Consider the following 10135-nt stretch of genomic DNA (forward strand, 5'->3'; position numbering starts at 1 on the left):
AAGGTACTTTCTCTTACAGTATCAAAATACTCCACCCATCTTTAAAATAATTTATTTCAGGTCTTTAGAAGCTGTAGTAACTTATGGATATTTTTTTTTTAATAGTGGTCCATCCACATGTAAGTTTGCTTTAAAAACTCAAGAAGGCTGATAATTACATTAATCCTTACAATGTTGTTTCTTTACCGTGTCCATATAACTTGTATCATCTTCTTCGGTGACTATCACAGTTGTAAGAACTTGGAAGATGATACATCCTGTACAAAGTCCTCTGTTACAGATAGAGTTTAATAAGTTCATCACTGACAGCTGATGGAGTTAACACACCGAGGTCTGTAAACAGTAATGTAATTAGTGATGGTGATGTGTAGTCAATCCAGGGGTGCTCCTCTGTTAGATTCTGACTTGTTTTCAGAGTGTCTGCTTTGTACTAGAAGGAAATGGAGACCATTAGCTATTATACAACTGCAAGTTAAAACCTCTTTTGGGCAAGAGCGGTACTGTAGTCTCGAGCAGATGTTTGTAGGTAGAACTGAAGGAACTCAATTGCTTTAAAATGAGGCATAGGCTGATGCCACCTTGGTCTCAGCTATTTTATCTTGTGTATGAAGTACAATTTGTAGTTCTGGAGTGTATTGATTTAACTGTTTCTTGCCCTCAGCTGCTCCTGTGCCCCAAAGGAACCGCTTTAGGAACTACGTTAGTATTAAGACAAATTACGGCTGTTTGGCATGTGACTGTAACATGGAGCAACTCCATATTACGTAAAGTAAGCTAGAGTAGAGAGATCCAGGTAAATGAAGACATGCTTAGATGAAAATTTTTCATAGACAGATAAGTGTGCATGAAGAGGTGGCTAAGAAGTAATTTGAATTTCTCTTACCTTAAACTTATCTGGGACATCCTGCTGATTTAGAGGGAAAAGTCTTACAAACTTGAAACTTTCTGCTACCACATAAAATGGCTTATTCTGAGCTTTGGCACACACAGCAATTTGATTAGTGCCAATCTGTGGAGACAGATGGAGAACAGTCAGTGCTAGCATGACATAATATTGCCCAGTTTCCAACAATAAATAGACGTTTACTGGATAACATCCAAATAGAAAAGGCTTTTCAGAAAGCCTTGAATTCTTCAGAGAAACCAAACTTTAAAAGTCTAGAGTTTACAGAATGATGTAATAAACTCACTACCTATTACCTTGTTAATAATGCCTCCACTTTCAACTACACCTTCAGCACCAACTAACACCAGGTCCACTTTCTCCATAATGTAGCTGTTCAAAGGGGGGAAAAAAATCCAAGTCTTATTGGGTAATATGACAAATGACTTGCTGAACAGAACAGAAATTAGTAATTCAAAGAGTCTTTCACTTTTCTGAACTAGTTTTATCTACCTATGTAAGTCCACGTGCTGTTATACATCCTTGGGATGAGCTTTCATCTGCTTCCCTGGCAGGAATATTAAGTAACTGTATCTTCTCCAGCCATAGCTGACCTTGGCAATTGTGTAAATGCTGGAAGAAGTTGAAATCTGACTAGGAATGATGCTCGGTTACAGGAACATGGGTCCCTGTGGTAAGTTACTACCTACACAGTGAAGTGTAACTGCGCCGTGATAACCTCAGCCAAATACATAGAATGCTCCTCATCTAATCCCCCTTTCTTTACATCCATCCAATGTGTTTTGTTAATTGAAAATACAAATCTAAAAAGAAAACCATCAACTAAGTCATTTGAATAGACTTAAGGTGTGAAACAGGACTTGTAGACTTGTCCACTCAAGCCACTGTCTTCCCTAGATAGAGGTGCATTGGTAAGCAGACTGGTACATATTCTCTTGGAGGCAGTCTCTCAGACATTTTGCACTTAGGCAAGAATTGAGGTTCAGATGTATTGTAGTTCTTTCTTTTCTCATGTTTTGGACTTATACTAAGCAGTGGTAATTTAGCAAATAGCTTAAGAAACCCCAAAATGATAACACACGCAAATTAGGAAAAAAGTTGCCTTTTTGCATAGCACCTCAGTTCTTTTTTACAGATATCCCCAAGTTCTACACTTAGGTCTGACTCCTTTTTTAATTCTAACACACAAGCATCAAATACTTGTTTTGTAGCCGACATACTCTCCTAATCGTGCACTTAAAGGTGTAACTTGTTTAGCTTGTTTGATGACTATGACTAAGTAACAACCTCTGTAGTTTAAACAAGCTTCTAGGAAACTTCTATGTAACACTATCAAAATAAAATTGTGATGAAGAATATTAAACTTTAATGATCAGACTTACCCAACTGCAGCATCCAGAATCACAGTCACAGGAATGTTCAGCTTCCTCAGAGCTTTTGCCATTTTTTGCCTAGTAAAAGAACCACGTTTGAAGCTTTATAAGGCTTTTCTTTAAAGGAAATGCTAGAAAAATATTGTCTGAAAGACTGAAACCCGTAACTGCCCATGTTCCCTTGCCTGTAGTTTTGGCTTATGATGTACCCTCTAATAGAAAATAAGTTCTTGTGTAGAAATGGAAACAAACAGATTACAACAAACGCAACAAAAGTAAAGTCAGTTTGTTTTAGCAGTCAGGAATTACAGCTACAGAAAGATGAGTCAGTGAACTATTATTAAGACGACAGATTACCTAAACTGTTTCAGCTTTTCCATCAATAGAGTGTAAGAAACAAGAAATAAAGCATGGGGTGCATTGCTAGAAGTTATTTCAGTGAAGCTGGAAAATTGTATGTATTCCTTCCACTGAACATCCTTGATTCTAGGTAGAGACTGGTTAGGAACACGTATTATCCAGTATGTAGGATTTATTGCTTATACACAGTGTATGCTCTGAAGAGGGAAAGCTTGCTCTGCTGCTATCAGTAATTAATATACTTTATTTGGCATCTTCAAACAACATTGTTAGCGAAATGTTTTACTTTGCTATGCTTAAGATAATACTGATTATTTTAGCCTACTTTTGAAGCAGACAACTAGAAATCAGTTGTCTCCCATCTCGCAAGGGAAAAGTAGGTTGCCTGGCACTGACTGAAAGTTTGCAAGCCTTTGAGGAAAACCTAGATAACACTGCAATTAGAGTATTTAGTATGGGGAATTACTTGCCAATATTGGTTTTTTTTTTTTACTTGTCCAGAACAATGTGATATTATTAGTGACAGTTACCATTTAAAATGCTGCTAACAAGCCTAGCAGCTTTTCTTAAGGTATGACAGATTTGATGCTAGCTGTAACTTACACTGTTAACCCAGATAAAAAACAAATTAACGAGTACTTGCCCTGCTTGATCTGGCTGTGATTCAGTAACATAAACACTGAATCGCTTCTTTGACTCAACAGCTGCTTCTAACACTCTGAGGACCACTCTTGAGTAGGCATGTGTCAATATTTGCTGTCAAAAAAACCATAATCAGACATTACTTTTGCTGAGCTTTGGGAAACGTTTACTTTTGTAAATGGTGTCATGGCTTTTACTTCACACAACTGTCCATCAATGTTAAATAATAACGTATGTCACTTGTACTCTACAAATCATAGGATAGCAAACCACCCTGTAAGCCGGACATTTTGTGGCCAGCCCTGATGCAGCTAAGGGGTGATGATCTAGTACCTTAAACGCAAACTTGAAGCTGTGACTCCTCAGCACCTCTTGGACTGCATGGAAATGGAAGTGGGGGAGGAAATGAGTCTTAACAAAATAGAGTGAAGGGTGATGTTACGCCTATGTACTTGCAGAAGCCACCATCAGACAACGCTGTTGTGAACGTTAATAAATTTCACTCCCCCCCCCCCGCTCTGTTTTTCCATTACTGCAAGCAGCAGAGCAACAGAACGAGAGTGACCCTGCCTCGGCCTACTTACAGCACCGTCTCTGATGAAAGGATGACACAGCTTGGCGATTTTGTTCCTCGAGAGAGAGACTTTCCTCAGGAAGATCTCCCCACGCTCTATCATGATTTCTTTGCACTTGGAGTAGTCCTGGAAAGCACAGCGATGGCTGCTGTGAGGCTGGAGGGTCCCCCCAGCAGGCAGCGCGGCCGAGCAGGGGGACAGACGCCCTTACCGAGTACTCCAGGGAAGTGAGGCTGATGAAGCGCAGGAAGAGCTCCCCGCCGGAGGAGACGGCCACCGAGGAGTCCACCCGAGACAGGGTGTCGATGGCGGCCAGCAGGCTGCTCCTCAGGCCCTGGATGGTCTCCCCTGCGGGGAGGTAGAGGTGCGCGGTCAGGGCAGGGCTGGGCCTCACCCACACGGGCCTCGCTGTGGGGAGACCAGCGGCAGAGGGGAGACCCCGTCCCGCCCGGGGCTGAGGGGGGACCCGGGCCCACCTCGGTCCTGCTTGAGGAAGCCCAGCAGCACGCGGATGGCGACCACAGCCGAGGCGACGTCGGGGTCGTCCCTCAGCTGCGCCCTGAAGGTCTCAATCAGGTCTGCAAGGCAACGGGGCGCGTCAGGCCCGGCCCGGCCCGGCGCTACCCCGCGCCGCCCGCCCCCCGCTCCCATTTACCGTCCGTGCTCATGGCAGCGGCCGCTCCGCTCCCCTCCCCGCCCGGCCGCCACACCGCCCGCCTCGCCTGGGCGTGGCGCCGTCCGAGCGACGGGACCCGTCTGGATGACGTAGCGCCGTGCCGTGGCGTCATCTCCAGGCACCGGGAGCAGCTGGCGCTGTTGACCGGCGCTATGAGCGCGGGTGAGGCGGCGGGTTCCCGGGGAGCGCGGCGGTGGCGGGAGGTGGGAGTGGCCGCCGGGGCCCAGCGTGCCTCAGCCCTGGGGCCGGCCGGGCTGCGGCCGCTCCGGCGGCCGGGTTCCTTCCGGAGGAGACAGAAGCGGGGCTCTGGGGGGCGTCTTCGTCGCCCCCGTGCCTCCTAAGTGAAGCTCCGCCAGGCCCGTGGGGCAGCCCCCGCTGCCAGGCCGGCAGGTTCCCCGTGTTCCCGCCGCGGGCCGGGCCGGGCTCTGCCCGGCTCCTCTGAACTGCCGAGGTCCCGGGCGAGCCCCGCTGCTCGGGAGCCGTCAGTCGCTGCTGCTCGGCGTTTCGCACGGAGCTTGGAGTGACGCTGCTGTGTTGTCGCTTTTTCAGATGATGAGCTGAGCCTGCTGGTCATCGTCGTTGACGCCAACCCGATCTGGTGGGGAAAGAAGGCGCTAGGAGAAGCTGAGGTATGTCTTCTGGGTGTTGGTACTAGTGATGGTGATTTCTGAGGGAAATAACTTTTTTTTTTTTTAAATGTTAGTAAATAGGCAACAGGTGGGGTTAGTGTTTGATTTCTGAGGTATGCTAACGTTGTCTTCTAAAATGGATATAATGGCTATTAGAATACTCTTTTTACAATCGCTACCCAGCATTGTGTGTTTGTCAAAGCTTTTTTCCTAAATGCTTGCTATTAAGAAAGGAAGCTCTTTCTGTGTCTTCAAATTCAAGTTCTTTTAACTACAGTTATTGGTGAGATTTCTTCTAAATTGCTTAACTGTGTTACTGTGCTATATCTACTTTTGTCTTTTTTTTTTTTTGTTAGCAGTTCACCCTGTCAAAATGCATTGATGCAGTGATGGTGCTGGGAAATTCGCACTTATTTATGAATCGCACCAACAGACTTGCTGTAATAGCAAGTCACACACAAGAAAGGTATAGCTGTTTCTTAACAGTGTAAATGTTTAAAGTGCACTTTCTTATATCTGTGTCCTGATTTTCTTGTTGGACTGAAGTATATAATTGAAACTAGGTTTAAATGCATAATGTATCATTGTCTTAAAAAGAGAAATCGACTAAAACAGTGTAGGAAAGAAATAATCTTAGTGCCTTACACAAAGCAACAAAAAGGCTTTTAAGACAGAAGAGAGGTTTAAACAGACTTTCACTTAAAAATGTATGGAGAGAGGGAGAGAGAGGATGGTAGAGATGCAGCAAGCAGGACAATGCAAGTGGCAGAAGTTTCCTGTTTAGTGGATATTTTTCCCCCAGATATTCGTGAGTCTCAGGATCTACCCCTAAATGCAGGCATGGTATCTATTTGCCAGTTCTCTTAAGAGATGTCTTGAAAGGAGGGAGGTGAATGTGCATTTTACTCCATTTTGAGTTTGAAAATTGCCTGCCTTATGTAGTCTCTTTAATGTCTAAAGTGTTTAAAGTATTTGAAATTATACTTCAGAGTATTGCTGCCTACAGCTGATTAGTTTATGGCATTTTTTTCTTACAAGGTTGAAGACAAAGCGTGAATACTTTGTTTTTCCTCTGTTTCAGCCGTTTCTTGTACCCTGGGAAGCGCTGGGCTTTTGCCGATCCATTTGGAGATGGCGGTAGTTCCATGGAATCTAACTGCTCTGGCAGCAAGGATGGAAAATATGAATTGTTAACAGCAATAAATGATGCGATTGCAGAAGAGATTAAAGACCTCATGACAAAAAGTAAGGAGAAGAAAATTCTAGGCTTAATATGCAGAATTGCAAAACACCTGGACTCTCAAGGAGTTGTAGGAATTTCCTTTATTTTGATCATGTGAATTTTAGTATGTTTAAAGTAGATGAGTTTATTATAGTTGACACTTCAGGCCTCTGCATTAATACTATTTGCCAAAGATAAAACTTGTAGTATTTGGTATGGTGACGTTCAGCAACTGTTTTATATATAAAAGTAACTTTCGCAACTTCTCTTGTATTGCAGCTGACATGAGGGGCCAGCAAACAGAAACTCTCTTAGCAGGATCACTTGCTAAAGCACTTTGCTGTATCCTTTTGATGACAGAATCTTCAAAGTCTTTATTTTAAGACTGTTTCTTATAATATTAATTAAGATTTACTATTCCTGTTCTGTAATAATACTCAAAACTGAAATGTTTGCCTAATAACTGTGGGTCATGCTTATTAAAATGTGTGTTGACTAAGGTGGTGAAGACGTGGTATGGATACTGGAGTTATTTCCAAGAATAGAATGTAGATTCCTTAATGTCTGCTAATGTAGATATCAACAAGATGGGCAAAGAGGTAAAAGGTAACGCCTTTTCTCCTGTTTTGAATACTTAAATAAATATTTGAATTGGAATATCAGATAAAAATGCATATGTACATACAAATATGCATATGTTTTGACACACCCCTATTTCCAAAATCAGGGTGGTAATAGGTACAGGTTTATCATGGTCATTTGAAGTTGCCCAGTTTAAATTAGGTCTGGGTGACAATGAAAAGTAAAGGACTTGATCATTAGTCCACATTCTTACTCTGATTTTCTGTTGAATGCAAGTGAAATGAGTAAAACTGAAACTGGCGTATCCTTAGAACAACTGGAGGTTGAAAGTCACAAACTGCACAAACCTTCCAAAGGGACCACCTGCAGAGCTGTGATGATAGTTGGATTTCTTACTCAGTTTTGGTCTTCCTCTTGTGACTTCTATAATCAGGAAAAGTGCTATTTGTGCAAATAGTTTTGCAAGGAGCATATTGGACTAGAATCAGCTATACATTTCAGATTACTTTGATCAATGAGAAATACCATATAACTTGAGATATGTGTTTCAACCAGTGAGTTGGTAATGAACAGCTTTGAACATTTCTTTCCTGATGAACATCAAACTGCTTTTGGACAATAAATTAAATGGGTCTGCTTTCATAACAGGTCTGAATTAGTCCACAGGTGCTTGTCACTGGGACTGTAAAATAGTTTCATATACATATTTTAACTGAGATGTTAGACCTAAAGTCTTGGATGTTAGATATCTGAGATGTTAGATGCTACAGAATTAAAAAGGCAAACTACAGGCGATAGAAACAATGTGCTCATGCATTTCTTTTTCTTTTTAATACTTAGCCAATCAAGAAATGAAATCAAGGATTTTGGTAAGAACTTTTGCTGACAGTTTTCTTTTAGTCTTGAAATCCACTGATATTATGTAGGCTAACAAGTTTGAATTGTTTTATTTAGGTCATAAAAGCAGCAGAAGACAGTGCATTGCAATATATGAATTTCATGAACGTGATCTTTGCGGCACAGAAACAGGTGAAGCTGACATTTTTTTCCATATTATATTATCTTTTATTAATGTGCAAAGGTAAGAAAATTGTTCATTTCTCTTATGATAATGTTCTGATCAAGTGAAAGAGCTTCCCTATGGCTGTGGTGGTTCTGCAGCTATAAAAGCATGTGCATTTATATGTGGGGTGCATTTATAGCAGAAACAGGTCATGACAGTAACACTGCTGAGGCTACATTGGTCCTAGCTGAATTTGTTTTTCATGTGTTTCATCTCTTGCAGAGTATTTTGGTTGATGCCTGTGTCTTGGACTCTGATTCAGGTCTTCTACAACAGGTACAGACTTCCTATTCTTGTTTGCTGTTTACATTTATTTGTAGATACTTGATAGTTTGACATATTCTAAAGCTGTCTTCTTTCCTTTGTTTCAAGAGTGGGTGTGGAAATATGTTCACTGAATCTGACAGTTTCAACATGCAGGCCTTGTGCAGGATGTGGGTATTTTAAATATCCTGTTAATCTCATAAAACATAACAATCTGATCATGCTCTCTGCTTTCCAGGCTTGTGACATTACGGGTGGCATATATTTGAAAGTGCCCCATATGCCTTCCCTTCTGCAGTATTTGTTGGTAAGTCATTTAAAAAACAACTTCAGTGTTTTTCCTACGTCACATGTGAAATCTTACTGACTTTATTGACAAGGTAGTACAGCAGTACCATTCCAATTTGCAAAATATTTTTTCTCTGTTTGTGCAGTGGGTATTTCTCCCCGATCAAGAGCAAAGATCACAGCTTGTCCTTCCACCTCCTATTCATGTTGACTACAGAGCTGCATGCTTCTGTCATCGAAATCTCATTGAAATTGGTTACGTGTGCTCTGTGTGCTTGTCAAGTAAGTTTATAAATATTTAAGAGTCTAATTTCTTACATTCAAATGAACTATTTTAGTGAAAGCCAATTCTTTTATTTTCCAGTATTCTGCAACTTCAGTCCTATTTGTAGTACATGCGAGTAAGTGTTTCTTCTTCTTGTTTCAAGGGTGGGTGTGGAAATATGTTCAGTGTATCTGACAGTTCCTTTTTTTATGTTTTTTTTCAGGACTGCTTTCAAAATATCATTGCCACCTGTCATGAAAGCTAAGAAGAAGAAATTAAAGTTAGCTGTATAACAACATAATGTAAATACACCATTACCTCCTCCAGTAATTCCATGAAATGGAACATACTTGAGAAATTGATGGCACTTTTTATTGGGTATGGAAGAGAACTGTATGCAGTGTTACTACTTGTTTCGTAAGGGATAAATATTTAAATCGTATGTCTTCTACACAGCCCTTTAAGTAACAAATCGCTGTATTACCATGTAACCTGTGCTGTTTTAAATACTAATTCTTAATTGTGAGAGGAATCAGAAGTTACAGGCTGTTAAGAGATGCACCCTGTGAAGTAGAAGGTATTCTGGCCACTGCAAAGTTTCACACCTCCAAGTTATTTTCAAAGACAAGAAAGCTCTGGTTCTTTTTGTATGTTGGTGTAAAGGTAAGAATGACCATTTCACTGGTGTGCAGGATTGGAACCTTAATACTATGTTATTCAGGGACTTCAACTTCTTGCTAGCTTTTGCTAGCGATTTTTAGACTTAGAAACTAAACAGCATTAGTTTCGAAATAAATGAGCCAACATTTTCAAGATGGTTTAGAACCCACCTTTTTTTTTTTTTTTTTTTTTTTAAAACATGCTAATTGCCCTGCATGTGCACTCATATTGTATTCGTATTCCTTTGACTGTACTGTCTTTATGGTATTTCTTTCTTGATTGGATATCTCTTCATTCATGAGTAAAAAGACCACCTTTGTTTAAAGTAAATGCAGATTAGCTGGTTAGTCTTTAAAGTTGTATTTTGAAACTGGAAAACAAAACATGTAATTCTGTGTGACAGCAGGCACACTTTTTTTTTAGTATGTGGTTTTACGTCTGGCATTGGACGAGTAAAAATGAAGGCTTTTGGATTAGTGTTTTTTATGGCAGAACATGAGGGGATGCTGTGTGCTTCTGAACATGGCTTTCACTTAAACAAATAATCTCCCCCTTTTAAAAGTAACTGTATAGTTTGTTTTTTTAACCTGTTGCTAGTAACTGATGTTTTCCTGAAAGGAATGCAGAGAGTA

At 41.0% G+C, this 10135-nt stretch overlaps 2 protein-coding genes across 6 annotated transcripts; one reads left to right on the plus strand and one right to left on the minus strand.

Moving 5' to 3' along the window:
• Window positions 1-35: 35 nt before the first annotated feature.
• Window positions 36-4642, minus strand: EIF2B1 (eukaryotic translation initiation factor 2B subunit alpha). Of its 2 annotated transcripts, XM_052797750.1 has the most exons (9): window positions 4510-4642; window positions 4331-4432; window positions 4066-4202; window positions 3864-3980; window positions 3281-3393; window positions 2287-2355; window positions 1201-1276; window positions 884-1009; window positions 36-430 (listed from the first exon to the last, which is right to left on the minus strand). In XM_052797750.1, exons 1-9 carry the CDS (start codon window positions 4640-4642, stop codon window positions 275-277), a joined length of 1029 nt encoding a protein of 342 aa, XP_052653710.1. In that variant the 3' UTR covers window positions 36-274. The 2 variants fall into 2 exon arrangements, with proteins under 2 accessions (XP_052653710.1, XP_052653711.1); XM_052797751.1 differs by lacking the exons at window positions 1201-1276; window positions 3281-3393.
• On the plus strand, window positions 4607-9681 carry GTF2H3 (general transcription factor IIH subunit 3). 4 transcript variants are annotated; one of them, XM_052797745.1, is made up of 13 exons: window positions 4607-4692; window positions 5080-5159; window positions 5516-5625; window positions 6241-6404; window positions 6661-6723; window positions 6958-6987; window positions 7804-7832; window positions 7918-7992; window positions 8249-8302; window positions 8529-8597; window positions 8725-8860; window positions 8943-8979; window positions 9067-9681. In XM_052797745.1, the coding sequence occupies exons 1-13, from the start codon at window positions 4683-4685 to the stop codon at window positions 9134-9136; spliced, it is 927 nt and encodes a 308-aa protein (XP_052653705.1). In that variant the 5' UTR covers window positions 4607-4682; the 3' UTR covers window positions 9137-9681. The 4 variants fall into 4 exon arrangements, with proteins under 4 accessions (XP_052653705.1, XP_052653707.1, XP_052653708.1 ...); XM_052797747.1 differs by having other exon boundaries at window positions 5519-5625; XM_052797748.1 differs by lacking the exon at window positions 8943-8979.
• Window positions 9682-10135: the final 454 nt, after the last annotated feature.

Source organism: Harpia harpyja, chromosome 9, assembly GCF_026419915.1.
Source record: "Harpia harpyja isolate bHarHar1 chromosome 9, bHarHar1 primary haplotype, whole genome shotgun sequence".
Classification (NCBI taxonomy): Eukaryota; Metazoa; Chordata; class Aves; order Accipitriformes; family Accipitridae; genus Harpia; species Harpia harpyja.